Source organism: Ochotona princeps, chromosome 11 (assembly GCF_030435755.1).
Source record: "Ochotona princeps isolate mOchPri1 chromosome 11, mOchPri1.hap1, whole genome shotgun sequence".
In the NCBI taxonomy this organism is placed as follows: domain Eukaryota; kingdom Metazoa; phylum Chordata; class Mammalia; order Lagomorpha; family Ochotonidae; genus Ochotona; species Ochotona princeps.
The window spans coordinates 13914776-13930787 of NC_080842.1; the positions used below are offsets into that span (position 1 = coordinate 13914776).

Sequence of the window (16012 nt, forward strand, 5' to 3'; positions counted from 1 at the left end):
ATGGGCGCCGGTTCTAGTCCCGGCAGCTCCACTTCCCATCCAGCTCCCTGCTTGTGGCCTGGGAAAGCAGTTGAGGACAGCCCAATGCTTTGGGATCCTGCACCTGCGTGGAAGACCTGGAAGAGGTTCCAGGTTCCTGGCTTCGGATCGGCACAGCACCGGCCCGTTGCGGCTCACTTGGGGAGTGAAACATCGGACGGAAGATCTTCCTCTCTGTCTCTCCTCCTCTCTGTATAAAATAATAAAAATAAATAAAAATAAATCTTAAAAAAAAAATTCTGCTTTTCCGGTAAACAAGTAAATCTTTGAAAGAAAGGTTAGGCAAAAACTTTGTTTCTCTGGATTGTCACTCCTTTCACTGTGACTCACAATCAAAGGGCTTCATTGTGGCATTTATTATTATGGCTTCGATTTTAATTCTGCAAGTCTACTCTTGTAAGCCATTTCATATTTACTTTATTTTAATGAAAATGTTAATATGCTTTAGAAACTGAAGTGCAGTGTATTTTCATTTCAAAAACACCCATAAGCCAACAGATATTTAAAATCTTTATTATTTCATCAAAAATTTCCTTTCCATAGAAGAATGGCAATGTTGCGTCAGTGCATATTCTATGGAAAATTCATACAAGTCACTAGCCTAGAAACGAGACATGGCACCGGAAAGCGAGTGTGCCCAGTCAAAGATGGAATGCTGCCAAGGCGGTGAGGACACAGGGAGAAGATGTAGCTGGCAGGAGAGCAGGCTACGGTGGAGAGAATCAAACAGCAGTAGCGCACTGCACTGATGTTCTAGAACGAAGACTGGAGAAGTACCAAGAATGCACTTCCTGCAGAAACATCCAGTAGATCAGAGGCACGAGTTGCCTGACAGTATCCCCCGCGGTCTAACTCAGCTGTACCTGTACTTTCATCTCAAAGCCCAGAACACTGCAGCATTACAAGCCATGTTCGGACTCACAGGGAAATGGTATGGTCACTGCTTCCTGTCTCTTAGCCCAAACTCACGTAGGTCAGGCAAAAATAATGGTGGCTTTAGGCATCTTTAGTAAAAAGCTGAACAAATCCAAAATTTGTTCCCATTTTCTTAAGAAATAAACTTTACAAAACAAAAGACAGTTATTAGAGTTACTCAATTTTGGCTGAAGTCAAAATGATTTTTATGTGGATATACTGAATAAACATACACAAACAAGTGTCCCTAACAAAATACTGTGAGACCAACCTGAATGTTTTCACAGCCAGCTCCTGAAAAAGTACTGATTACTGTGACAGGCAGATGATCACGAAACTTGGAACATGCCTAGTTACTGGGAACTTTTTGGTCAGGTTTGTTTCTGAAGCTGCTACACAGCTGGAATTGGCTATTCTGAATTAATTCATGACAAATGCCTTTTCTAAGGAAACAGATCTACCATGATGAAATCAATAAAAATAACTGAGAAGTACACAGGAAACCTGTCTTAAATATTTTAAAGTTACATATGGTATAACCTTACAGAATAAGAACTATCCTTACCATGGTCTAAATCTTAAATCGTTAATGCATGACTTAATTATCTGCAAGACTAACAAGCCACTTGTTAATCATGTAAAGGCCTTGCGGGGGAGGAGCACTCAGAAAATATGGCATAGCAATTATTTTCCTGGTGAGTTAAACATTTCTGTCATTAAACTATATTTGAGATTATTTTACTAAATATATACAACATACAAAATAAGTTAAGAAGCAGGGGAAGGTTTTCTGGTGTCTTCGATGCAAACATACAACTTTTCCTTATCAACAGGAGTTCCTTGTGTGTCCATTTCGTCCACAGTAAAACACAGAAGGCTTGAGTAGAAATCAAAAATTTCACTCATAAATAGAAATAGCATTCCAATATCATTTCTTCCCACACTGCAACACACTCCATTTTAACTACCATAAACATAAATAAAAATTCTATCTCAACTATCTGCTTTTATACCCTTACCTTGAAATTTAACATTAATTCCTCTAACAACTGAAAAGAAAACCACTCCTCTGTGGCAATTCCGTAAAATAATTTTCAGTTCACAAAACACCTGTCTACTAGTAAAACCGGCAACCCTTACGGAGGGCTTGGGCATTACCACTTGGCCCCTCTGAGGTATAAATGCTGCTAGATTTGCACTGAGAGTATAAAGTATGCCAACGGTCTGCATAAAATTGGGAGTGATTCATTATAATTAAAAGTTTATAATTGTTTGTAATGGAATTTAACTAATTTTAAGAGAAAAGATGCATTTTAGCCCAGTAAAATAGCAGAATGCTGAATTCCTAACCAATACAAATGGTTACTACATTTTTAAAAATGTTTAACATTGCATACTATTTAAAAAAAATGAACAGGAAGAATACATGAATATTTAAATTCAGCAGGACACCACAAAAAGCATACCAGAGATAAATGTACAATCAGTTAAGCTTTTCCAAAAGAGAAAATCCTTTTAATCCTTCAGCAAGTCTCTGAAAATAGTACGCTTACAAGAAAAATGAGAAGGGAGTACCTAGAATACCCCCAGGAGGCTTGCTATACCATTCAGCATTACTGCCCCGTCTCCTGTGTGCATGGATGGCCAACAAATGACAAGAAGTCCATGTGACAATAGTTCAGTCATTTCTCTTCACCACTGCTGCCAGCTGAAGTCGTCGTTGCTTCCAAAGACCAAGAAAAAGCCTAGTATCGTTGCAAAGATGACTGTGTTTCCCGTGAGAACAAGTGCGCAGGCTCCCCATTCAATCTATGGAAAGGAGATAGAAACACTGTGCTAGCAGAGGCATGAAAACCAAGCAGAAAGTGAAAGGCAAACCAAGCTTCTAGTGACAAGCTAATCATGACAAGAACAGAGTACCTGCCCACACTGCACCCTGAACCCTGCTTTAAACGGCAGCTTTTAGCTACCCGGTGCTCCCTTCAACAGGACGTGCAGCAGAAACAGATGTTCAAAAACAAGCATGACTTCTGAGCTGTGAGGAAGCAACAGGGAATTCTAACACTTTTTAAGGACATTTCCTGCAGCACTGTCTTGGAGTGCGCTTGAAGCTACGTGGGTCAGATGCCCGGGTGCTGTACCAGAGTACCTGCATTGGTTCCCGCCTCCAGCTTTCTGCCAATGCCAGCCCTGGGAGGGAGGCGGCAAGGACGCCTCAAGTAATCCGGCTCCTGCCAACTGGGAGAGGAGCTACCTGGCCCTGGCTCAGCCTTGGCCACTGTGGGCATCTGGGGAATAGACCAGTGGATAGGAGCTCTGGCTTTCAAATAAAACACTGCTTTTTAAAAAATCTCTCTAGGGAGCAGACTGAAGTGTCAGAGATGAACACATCCTGGTCCATTCTTTTCCAAAGGCACAAGCAGTGCTCATTCTCCATGTGCAGGGCTAGGCTGCCTAGCCCCTGCGTTGCTTGCCTTCTTCTTGACTGACGTGACGTAGGGCTCATGATCTGTGGCGGGGAGAGCTGAACTCAGGTTGCCCAGCCTTCTCATTTTGGTGGTACGTGCCCACGTGCTTGGAACACACTCCGCGCAGCTCTTCCCTGTTTTGAATTTTACAGGGCAGCCTCTGAAATGCAGTTGTTCAGTACCAAGAGAGCTGACAGGCTGACCCACAGGGAAGGAATGGCCATGCACTCTAATAGTACTTCTATTAGTTAACAAGGACAAACAACCAAGATTTCCATTTCTACCTTCTAGGGTCCTGTTCTCACATCTCCCTGTCCTTAAATTTTTTATTTTTACTTGAAAGGCAGAGTTATAGAAAGGAGAGACAGAGATCTTCCTCTGCTGGTTTATTCTTCATATGGCCGCATCAGCCAGAGCTAAGCCAATTCCAAGCCAGAAGCCTCCTCTGGGTCTTCTACATGGGTGCAGGGCCCCAAAGACTTGAGCCACCCCTTGCTGCTTTCTAGGTCATAAGCAGGGAACTGGACTGGAAGTGGAGCAGCCAGCACTCAAACCAGCACTCATATGGGAGGCTGGTGCTGCAGGCAGAGGGTTAGTGCATAATAGCACCTTGTCACTCTCAACAAACTTTTTCTAGAGAACAAGTAGACACAGCTTGAAACAGAATCATGAATAGAAGGATATATTCACTTACTAGACGTGCTCTGGCAAATACAATAGGAAGTCCAAAAGCTGAGACAACAATGCCTGTTGTAAGAAATATGGCAAGTTCCTTGCAAGCGTTACTCATGGCATCTGTGTCATCCACTAGGCGTCTTGCTATGCAGTATGGAATAGGTGAAAGGACGTAGAAAAACAGAACGAACAGCGGCCAGTATTGGCTAGACAAAGAAAAACAAAGTCACTGTAGTTTCTACTACTTACGGAATTTTCCTACTTATAAAATATGCATTTCTTTTATGAAGCTTGTACTGCAAGCTACTAAATGTGCAGCAGCTGAAAACAAGCACCAACTTCGCACTGAGAAAGCTTCTGAGTCACAGTATCGCTAAAATCAATTATAACAGAATTCAGTGTTTTTTTTTTCATATTAAAAGAAAATGTTTTTTAAGAGCTGGAATCAAAGTTCTAAATTCAAAATATTTTTCATTTTGAGTTCTAAGTAGACTTTTGGAAGGTGGATATATGAACGCAATAACTTTTGAAAATCAAGATTCATGACTTTGACCTCTAATGAATGATATCTTTCCAAAATCATTTCCTAGTTCTGATAACTACAGCTGCGTAAGATTCCGTGACCGGGAGGAGCTGTGTAAGGGTACAAGTGACTTCGCTGGACTCTATTTGTTACTTCTTAAGAGTTTTTTTCAAACAAAAATTTAAGACATGATCTTTAAAATTGTCATAAAATAAAAAACACATAGCAGCACAGACTAATACTCAGAAGTTTATAATAAGTAATGATCTATTTCCTGCCCTCCCAAAATCTTAACTTATTTTAAGAGAACAAAAATATTAAAAAAGGAATCTATGCCTAAGGAAAAAAAAAATCCCAAACCATGAAAAAGCGTAAAAACTGAAACCTCAGGTTCCTCCGATCTGCTTTTCCCACTGTCCTTTTGAACTTTACAGCACCTGCCCTATCTCCACTGATACGTGTGACAGCTCATCTGAATGTGTCACTGTCATTTTTCACAAAGCAATGCAAATGGAGGATCTTACATATTAGCACTTGTAACTTTTACTCATTCTGTCAGACTTCCTAGGATTTTCATGGCTGCAGGTACCACAATATAACCAGGTTTCTTTCGAGAGACTTGAAACAAGCCTGCGCACACACCTATACCCTGTTCCTTTACATTATCTCTGCAAATATCTGCAAGTGGATTTCATGAGAAAAGTTTAAATGCAGGATTAAGTCAAAGAACGTGTATTTTTGAGAGCCACAGCAAACTCCTCTCCCTTCAACCCCCACGATATACAGAGCCGCCTTGACCTCACAGCTCTCCCTCTGCCAGGCGGCTTTCATTTCATTTCAAGACTGAGTGTATTTTTATGTGTTTATTGACAATCTGTATCTTCTTTATATTTGTTGTTCATTCTTCCATTGTTCACCTCGTCCTCTAAATACTAAAAAGTTCTTTCTATCCTAGGGAGAGTCATCATTTGCATCACGTGTTCTGTAGCCAACTGTATTTTGATTCTGCTTATGGCATTTCTTTCCAATAAGATTTTTAATTTAGTATCAAGAGGTGTTCAAAATCAAGCAGTAGTTCTGAGCTAACACATTACTATTTTGTTACTACCAAATGACAGGTAATAGCTAAAAAATTTTTTGCACCTTGGTGTCCAAAAATCTTCATAAACATACTAAGTAATGATTTCTAAAAAGGTTTGTGTTTCACACATGAACAACTCTCTGAATTACTTTATCAACAGTAAAGTCAAAAATTTTAAAAGCTCTAAAAGCAGAAAACAATTTACCCAAAAAGACAGTATTTTTACTTACTTGTATATTGGAAGGGCACATCCAAGCATCAAAAACATCAGCCCGATTGCTCCTCCAAAGGACAAACTGATCAAAGCTGCAAGGAATAAAAGTCCAACGGAAGCACTGGTTACTCCTACTCAGTTAACATGATTATTATTAATATGAGTAATCCCAGGAGAAACCTCCTCCAAACCAAAAAAAAATGCCAAATGTTTTAAAAGTAAGTTGTTGGGCCCAGTGCGATAGCATAGTGGTTAAGGTCCTTGCCTTGCATGCGCCAGGATCTTATATGGGCGCCGGTTCTAATCCCGGCAGCTCTGCTTCCCATCCAGCTCCCTGCTTGTGGCCTGGGAAAGCAGTCGAGGACAACCCAAAGCCTTGGGACCTTGCACCCAGTGGGAGACCTGGAAGAGCTCCTGGCTCCTGGCTTCAGATTGGCTCAGCTGTAGCTGTTGCGGCTCACTTGGGGAGTGAATCATCGGACGGAAGATCTTCCTGTCTCTCCTCCTTTCTGTATACCTGCCTTTCCAATAAAAATAAATAAATAAATCTTAAAAAAAAGAAAAAGAAAAAAGGTAAGTTGTTTCAGGGCCAGCATTGTGGCACAGCACAGTAAGCCACTGCTCACCATGCTATCATACCATATTGGGGCCAGGTTGTGTCCTGGTTATTCCACTTCCAATCCCGCTCCCTCTAATGGGCTGGGAAAGCAGCAGCTTGGGTCCCTAACAAATATATGGGAGACCTGGAAGAAGCTCCTGGCTTCTGGCTTCAGCCCGTTCCAGCCATGGTCACTGAGACCATTTTGGGAGTGAACCAGTAAATAGAAGAACGCTCTCTCTGTATCTCCCTCTTTCTGCAGCTGTCTTTCCAATAAATAAATCTACTTTTTTTTTAAAATGAGTTGTTCCTAAAAGTGTAAGTAACAGTCTCAGAATAAAGTCTTTTGTTGCACCTTCAAGGCAAAATTTTAATCTGGACAGCCCTACTGGGAAACTCTGAAATTAAAATACTTCACTGTCTGAATCTCAGCTGAGCAGAGATGACACATCAAGAGAGGAAAACTGCACACTATGAAACTGCTTCTGTACAAACTACTTGAAACATCGCATCAAACCACCCCCCAGGCTGCATATATGAGGTGTATATGAAGCAAATGAATTTCCTGTTTAATTTGGGTTCCATATCCAAGAACTATCATTATATTTATGCAAATATTACAAAATCCCAAAAAATTCCAAAACCCAAACATTTCTGATTCAAAGTACTTCACATAAGGGCTATCAGCCCGTGCTCATTTTCAGTCTAATATGCAACAAGCAAAGCACCACGTTCAATACTGCCTCCAGCTCCACTGTGTATCAGCTCACAGGATCACTGACCTTCTAGGTATCAGCGTTTTATTCATTCTACAGATCATTACATTTGAAAAGCAGCATGCACCACACTCACAAGTTTGCTGAACTTCAGGAAGCTCATCCTATGAGAAAATCTCTTCCAATTGTGCTCTGCTATTTGCGCGTGTGTGTGTGTGTGTGTGTGTGTGCGTGTGTGTTTAAGAAGATTGATTTAATGGGGCCAGGGCTGTGTTAGCCCTGCAGCACCGGAATCCCATAAGGATACAGGTCTGAATCCCAGATGTTCCCTGCTAATGTGCCAGGGAAAGCAAGTGAAGAATGGCCCAGGTACTTGGGATCTTGTACTCATGTGGGAAAGCCAGAGTGACAGAGTGACCTCGGAGGGAGAGACAGATCTCTTACCTGTTGGTTTGCTTCCCAGATGGTAACTTTAAATAGCTGGGGCTGGAACAAAGTAAAGCCAGGACCGCATCCTGGTCTCCCACAGGCGTGGCAGGAGCCCAAGTACTTGGATTATCATCTGCTGTCTTCAAGGTACATGAGCAGGGAGATCTATCACAAGTGTAACAGCAGGGACTTGACCAGCACTCTGATATGCAAAGCTGGCGTGCATGCGGCAGCTTAACTTGCCATACCACAACATTGGCTGACAGCTCCCGTTTGGAGCATGCATACTCTCGATGGACATTAAGTATGACTTTGGTCCAGTAATTAAGAAGCCTACAATTGGTTTCTGCTAATTTAGATCCAGAAAGAGTCATGAAGGCTTAGGTGATGTGGTTCCTACACCTATGTGGGAGACTTGGATTGTGTTTTTGGCATCTGACTTCAGCCTTGGCCAAGCCTCAGCTGTTGTGGATACCTGGGTAGTGATCCAGCAGATGGAAGCTCTTGGTCTCAATCTTCCACTCGGACTCTCAAAATAAATAAAAAAAATTTTTAAAGATAAGAAAAATGTCAAAAGAGATCTGTAGTTACATTTTATATATATATATATATACATATATATATATATAAAAGATTTATTCATTTTATTACAAAGTCAGATATACAGAGAGGAGGAGAGACAGAGAGGAAGATCTTCCGTCCGATGATTCACTCCCCAAGTGAGCCGCAACGGGCCGATGCGCGCCGATCCGAAGCCGGGAACCTGGAACCTCTTCCAGGTCTCCCACACGGGTGCAGGGTCCCAATGCATCGGGCCATCCTCGACCGCCTTCCCAGGCCACAAGCAGGGAGCTGGATGGGAAGCGGAGCTGCCGGGACTAGAATCGGCGCCCATATGGGATCCCGGGGCGTTCAAGGCGAGGACTTTAGCCGCTAGGCCACGCCACCGGGCCCTGTATTTACATTTTAATCTGTTCATTCTGCTACAGATTCTTATCTGCTTCACAAAGCTATACCTGGGTATCCTTCTCTAAAATCTGTAGGATACTGAGTACAACCCTTGCGTGGTGTCACTACTTTAAGTCATTATTACAAGCACCAAATGCATTCTACAGATGAAACAAAGTTTGTAAAGTTAGACATACATACACACACTCACTCTTACATAAAGATTACATATCCCAAACATCTCTGATTGATTGATTAATTTTCCAACTACTGGTTTACTTCCCAAATGGCCCAAACTGCCACAGCTTGGATGGCCCAAAGCCAGGAATCAGGAGCTTCCCTGGGTCTCCCATGTGAGTTCAGGAGCCCAAACACTTGGGCCACTATCTCCACTGGTTTCCCAGGCACATTAGCAGGAGCTGGACTGGAAGCGGAGCAGCAGGGACTCAAATCAGTGCCTCTTATGAGAAGTTGTGTGAGCAGATTTACATGGAACGAAGGAGTAAATCCCACAGTTGGGGTGAGCATTCCAGGCATGAGTGTCTCCTCTTGGCTGTTATCACAGCCCCAGTCTCACACTGATACACACGTGTCTGTCACCCCACCAGAGTGGGGAGTAAGCTTTCTGTTGTTGTGATGCTCACGCCCCAGTCCTTAACACTAACAAATGTGTGCAGAATGAACGCAGCAAAGTGGAAATCAACACTGAGAAAGGAGAGGCGCTGGATCCTAATGCCTGGCAGCCACAAATTAGTTGTCTAAATAATTTATCCACCTTTGCATTCTTTTTTCTTTAAAATGAGAGCTGGATCGGATGCAAGCAATTCTCTGAAGAGTAAAAATTCTGCTAAAAGGCATGCTAAAGAAGTAAAAATGCACCTCTACTTTTTGAGATGTAGTTGCAAAGAGCTAAGTTCACTATGAATATGATGTGCATAGTTAACCCCTCAGTTACTCAGAAGCTATTGATTCAGAACACAATCCTGGAGGAAAGAAAATGCACTAGATAAGTCAGCATTACAAAGGCCACACACCAAAGCGAACAGAAACTCTAAAGCTTGAAAAGCAGAAGTTACTCTTCAGAGGTTATGAACTCGGCTTTATGATACAGTTTCTGGGTGGAATTCAAATACAACATATATACATATATATATATATTTATTTTAGAGAATAATCTTTACTCATTTACACATTTTTTCCCAAAGGCAACTCACATCCAGAAAAAAAAAAATGAAAAGTAACTTTCACTTCTCAAAAGGCATCAGTGTTACCTCTAACCTGTGAAACAAAATTTTCTAAGTCTGATTATCACGTTTCCCACATGAAAGCCAACGAGAAACAGGAAAAAGAACCATATGTAAGAACTGTCCTCTCACAAGAGAGAAGAGACCGAGAAGAACTTTAAAGTATGTCTGTGATGTACTTGGCTAGAGGCAAGGAGCCTTAAGACTTGCAGTCTCTGAGGACAGCTGTGTTCTACCACAGAGAATAATAATCACCTGTGTTTTTCCCAAGAAGCAAGTGCAGGGGTCAGTGTGGAGGCCCAGCAGTGGGAGATGGCCCACGCGTTGCAGCCTTGTGAAGTTCCTGGCTTCAGCCTGCCCTAGCACTGGCTATGGAAGCTAACTGGGACGTGAGCCAGTGGATGGAAGATTTGTCTTTGTGTCTCCCCCTGTAACTCTGAATTTTAAAGTACACAAATCTTTAAAAGTTTGCAAAAGAACTAAAACTAGGTAAGGGTCAGGTACCAAAACAGATTGTTTAAACATAAACCAAGATTGTTTCGTTACCCACAGTGGATATTAATCCTGGAAAACAGCCGCTTAACTCTTAATATCCTAGTCTAATTCCTTTTAAATATTATTGTAAGATGGTAAAGTAAGGCCCTTGGAGTTGTTTCAAATCCAGATACCTGGGAATAATCCATCCATTCCATACTCAATACTGAAAAACACTTCAAAAACAACTTTGTGACATTTCATCTTTCAGCAATGCTGAGTAAAAAGAAAGCCACTGAGGACCAATGGATCATCCTCAGAGGAGCTCTCATAACTGCTGCTCTGTCTTGGGCTTCACAAAATCAGGGACATGGCAGGTTTATCTGCAAATGTCACCTGTATATAAACTTATTTCCAGTGACACATCAACAAGGTAACAATTTCCAGGGTAACTGAGTGATGCAACCTTGGGCAGAAAAAAAAAATCTTAACATGCACAAAGCGTCTACTCCGAAAGCCCCTAGGCTAGGGAGGGAGCGCCAACTCCAGGGACCAGGTGCTGCTTCTTTGCTTACATATTAAGAGAACAGCTGCCCAACTCGAGAAACCAAAAATCCAATCTATCACAAAATAGCAGGCAAAGGGTTCAGGAAATACCCACTGGCCTCTAATTACAGCAACCCTTTTTCCTACCATAAACATCACTGGCCAACAGGAAGAAGACAGCCTGATCCACAGCCGTGCACCACCTTAGATCAGGCGTCATCGTATGGATACTGAGCCTGGAGACGGAAGTCAGAGCAGAAACTGCAGGCTGAAAGGCAATGAACAAACGGGGAGGAACAGAGAAGCAGGCAGCATCCCCAAAGCCACTGCAAGGGGATGGGAAAGTATCTCACTTCCTCCTAAGACTAGGATTTAGGAAGGAAACGTCTTCAGGTCTCAAGAAATCAACCAGACACAGCAAAGAACCAAATAAACACGAGACCCTGGGAAAGAAGCTTAGCTCAAGTCGTTCTTTAGGCAAAAGTAAACAGAGAAATAATAATAATACTGCTAACTAAATTGCTCACTTCCGGCTTGTCTGGAGTTTCCATAACAGCAGCAGATAGGGAAATCTAGGTATAATTTGTTTAAGAGAAACTTTGGCTGGTCATCCCACTGACAACAAAACTACCAAGCAGTCGGGAGGAATGCAACATTCCTCATTTCTAAGGAAAACACAGGAGTCCACGAGAAATGCGCCTTATTTTATCTTATTTGTCATTAAGCTGTCCCATTCATCTTATCCTACCACAAAGAAAAGAATTTGGAAATATGGGGGGGGGGGTGCCTCAAGCTACGCAATTGTGGAGACGGGAGAGGTTCGGGGGCACCTGGGGGGTGTCTACTGTGGCGCCCTAACACCCCGTCCTGGCAGAGTGCAGGAGTGGGTGTGGGAAGCAGCGTGTCCCAGCACAAGAAGGTCGCACTTGGTGGAAAATGACTCTGACTTTTTTTCTCCAATCACGCACGGCCGGCGGCCTCAACCCCTCTCAAAAGCACACCGTGCTCCGGATGGCCCGAGTGGCGGCGGCGGGACTCCCTAACTCACAGCACGCCATTTGGGGGGGGCTGGTCCGGGGGGCGACGGGCGCCCGGCACGAACCCCAAGTCGTGGGTGGGTGGGTGGGAGAAGAGGCTGCCGACCCACAGCGGTGGCCCCGGCCCGTCCTTCCCCCACACAGCGCCATGCCCACCTCGGCAGGGGTCAGCGAGGGCGGCGGCGGGGTGCGTGGTGCCGGCTGCGGGGGGTCGCCGGGGCGCCCCTCGCCCCGAGCGCGGGAAGCCCGGGCCAGCGCGGGGCGGGGCCGTGCCGGACCCCCGTCCGCCACCCCCCTTTCCCCGGGCGGCCGCCCAGCCCGCCAGCACTGCGCGCCCCAGGCCCACCTTTGATGCCGGCCATGGCTGTGACGTCGCTCCTGCCTCCACGACCCAAAGGCAGCGGCGGCCAGGAGACCGGGGACGCGCGGCGACGGCCAGACAACACCCGGAAGTGCGCGACGCAGCACTTCCGCCGGCGGCTGGCGCCCGCGTGGGGGCGCGGGGAGCACGGGGGCGCTGGGGCGCGCGGTGCGGGGGCCGGGGGGTCGAACCCGGCCCGAGGGACCCCTGCCGTGGTGCAGCGAGGGTGAGACCACGTGCCGGCTCCAGCGTCCCGGCCGGGGCTAGCCGGAAGCTCTTTTCTGAAGCATCCATGCCTTCTGCAACCTCCTACGCTGGCTCGGGTTCTTGGGGGGCGGATGCGGCTTTGGGTCCCCAGGGGGGTGTACCTCGAATCCACCCCGAATCCACCCCGTGGGAGTCCGTGAGAGTCTTTTGGACTCTCACAGGACTTGGCCCAAGGCCTGGATTTATCCATCCTACAAATATCTACCAAACCTGGCTAAGCACAGAAGTGACCAAAAGCCAGGTGAAGAGAGCTACCCAGGCTAAGTGAGAGGTATTCTCACACACACACACACAAATGTAAAATTACAGGATTGATTATGGGTAAGTAGGGTCAGATCCTGCCACTCTGTAGTGAGCCACTTACGACCTGTCATGAGTGCAGTCATGCACCCAGATTCCAGGAAATAAAGCAGAAACACGCTACGGTCATGCGCTGCTCGGCAGACCACAGATGTGAAGATAGCATCTTGATGGAACTTGAGAGCCTGGTGACCTTCCAGCCCGCTGACCGTTGCAGCGTGTGGTGCTGCTGGTGGAAGCAGACCTGTGCTGCCAGGCTAGAAAAGTGCAGCAGTGCAGTCACAAGCAGTGTGTAAGACTTGATGAGGACTGTAGATGACTGAGCCTCATTTATGTAATGCCTGTCTAATTGTGAAACTGCATATGGCACTTCACCCCCCCCCCCCGCCTTATACATCTCTGGATGGCATCATTTTTCCTGTGCTAGATGGAGTCCTGTGTGGTTTTATTCACGGATGTAGGTGGGATAGGCTAAATCAATCTTTCTATATGTTATCTAGCCTAGTAGGACATACCATATAGGTTTATGTTAAATATATTCCTAGCTGCTGGCACACCACAGATTACAAAATGACACAATTCTCAGAATGGGTCCTGTTTGTCAAGATACGCTCCACTGTGTTGGCGTGCAACTACAGAGCAGCTGCACAGGCAGTCTCTGCTCCCTCCCTCTCTGCCAAAAAACATAACAACAATTTCCTTTTCTACAGGTATTAGATTTCTATTCCTAAAAAAAAAGTTATTTTCTTTTTACAAATTTTAGTTTTGATTTTTTAAAGGTTTATTTATTTTTATTGCAAAGTCAGATATACAGAGAGGAAGATCTTCCATCCGGTGATTTACTCCCCAAGTGATCACAACGGCAGTACTGAGTTGATCTGAAACCAGGAGCCAGGAGATTCCTCCAGGTCTCCCACATGGGTGCAGGGTCCCAAGGCTTTGGGCCATCCTCGACTGCTTTTCCAGGGCACAAGCAGGGAGCTGGATGGGAAGTGAAGCTGCTGGGATTAGAACTGGCACTCATATGGGATCCCAGTGTATTCAAGATGAGGACTTTAGTTGCAAATCTACTGCGCCAGGCCCACAACTTTTAGTTTTGTAATTAACATTTTTCCATTGGTGAATGTTAAGTAGTACTGTTTGAGTCTGCATAAGCATTACTAAAAATAACTATGATCCTCCATTAGTTTTTCCCATATATTTACCTTTGCATAATTTACTCACCCTAGAAGACCAACCCTCTGGGCTCAGCATGATAGTCTAGTCGCTAAAGTCCCCACCTTGCACATGCCAGAATCCCATGTGGGTGCTGGTTCTAATCCCATTGACCCTGCTTCCCATCCAGCTCCCTGCTTATGGCCTGGGAAAGCAGTCAAGGACGGCCCAAAGCCTTGGGACCCTGCACCTGTATGGAAAATCTAGAAGAGGCTCTGGGCTCCTGGCTTCAGATTGGCCCAGTTCCGGTCATTGAGGCCACTTGGAGAGTGAATCAACAGTTGGAAGATCTTCCTCTCTGTTTCTGCTCCTCTCTATGTATCTGCCTTTCCAGTTAAAAAAAAAAAAAGTAAATAATTAAAAAAAGAAAAAGAATCACAATTTTTCAAAACCCAGGTCACTTTTTGCAGTTTTATGGTCCAAATAAATTTAGTGGTATTTTGTGAGACAGTGGACTTTCTTTTTTTTTCTACTTAAGTTAGTGCAAAAAGTTCTATCATCTTCCTGAGCCAGGAAAACAGAGTTTCCGCATAGGACCATGGAAGCAAAAAATACAAGGTACAGCATATACCCTGGGATTGTGCGATCCTCTGGACAGGATCTGTGGGCTGCTAGCTCTCTTCTCCAAACCACTGAAGCCGATCCATGCATGCTCTCCCTAGCTGTCATGTATGGAGTAGGTAGAATTCCTGCAGAAGTGAATGATTGTATCCCAAATGTCACCATAGCACCCTCTCTTATTCTATGCTATTCCATCTGGGAAAGCAGGTATGTTTCAGCATGGATGATTTTTTTTTTTTCACAGTATTAGTGTTCTTTTTTTTTTTTAATTTTTTTCTTTTTATTGTATTGTTGTTGACAATCTTTACATAGTTAATTACAGTTAAAGGAAAAAGAAGGAAAAAAAAAAAGGTTCAGGGGGATAGGAAAGTGGGCAATGCCATTATGTCCATATTGTTTCCATCATGCATCTGAGGTAAAGGAGGACATTGAGGGAGAAGCCCCACCCGGTTTCCTGCCCACCCCAAGTCCCGGATGTGGGGCATGCTCCGAGATATGTGCCCAAGTGGTGCTAATAGTTCTCCAGTTATGAATCGCTGCCAGTTTCGCTAGATGAGGTCATCCACTGATTGACATGGTCCATCATAAAGTCTCCGTTTGCCCCATAATTTGCTGCCAACATATAGCTGAGATTAGTGACTGTCCCGTTCTGTCTTCTGTCTTTTCTTGGTTAGAGTTCTGAGTCCAGCAATTCGATTGGGGAGATCTCCAAAGATACTTTGAGGTATTCCCAGACTAGATTCTTACATGTTCTAGCAAGCACAGGGCCCGGCACAGTCCAGCATGGATGATTTTTAAATCAATGCAGAGCTTTTTCAAAATCCAGCTTTTCTATAAACTTGTGTATAGATTCTGATTTTTTTTTTTGGTACTAGAATAAACTTATTTATTTCCCTTTTCTGTGAGCTTTCAGAAGTAGCCTCGTATATTCTTTGGCTTCTATGGTCACAGAATCCTAAGAGATGGTGCACCTTTAGCTCTCCCATGAGATTCACAGTGCCTCTCCCATGAAAATGCTGGAAGGGCTGTTTTCATCTGCAGTTGTTACCTAAGGAACCGCGCCTCTAAACCTGAACAACACTGTTTTCAGGCGCTGTGTCTAGAAGACTATCTCTCAAAAACCAAATGCCCAGGTTTTCCTCCCAACTTTCTGAATTAGAAATTCTGTGGATGGAACCCAGACATCTGAACATTGAGCAAACGCCCCTAAGTCATGTGTCTGGGAAAGCAACAGAGGATGCTGGGGCCCCTGCACGCACGAGGGCTACCGGGAAGAAGTTCCTGGCTGCTGGCTTGGGACAAGCCCAGCTCCAGCTGTTGGGGCAATTTGGGGTGTGAAGCAGCAGATTGAAGATATCTCTCTCTCTCTCTCCCTCTCTTTCTGTAACTCTGCCTTTCAAA

At 44.4% G+C, this 16012-nt stretch overlaps 1 protein-coding gene and 1 long non-coding RNA gene across 2 annotated transcripts in view; both read right to left on the reverse strand.

Moving 5' to 3' along the window:
- The window catches only part of LOC131481367 (uncharacterized), a 322287-nt gene that overhangs the window by 199271 nt on the left and 107004 nt on the right, over positions 1 to 16012 (reverse strand). The gene's annotated exons all lie outside the window — the stretch shown is intronic.
- On the reverse strand, positions 537 to 12404 carry LEPROTL1 (leptin receptor overlapping transcript like 1). Its single transcript, XM_004592690.4, has 4 exons — positions 12254 to 12404; positions 5932 to 6007; positions 4117 to 4303; positions 537 to 2763 (listed from the first exon to the last, which is right to left on the reverse strand). The coding sequence occupies exons 1-4, from the start codon at positions 12267 to 12269 to the stop codon at positions 2647 to 2649; spliced, it is 396 nt and encodes a 131-aa protein (XP_004592747.1). The 5' UTR covers positions 12270 to 12404; the 3' UTR covers positions 537 to 2646.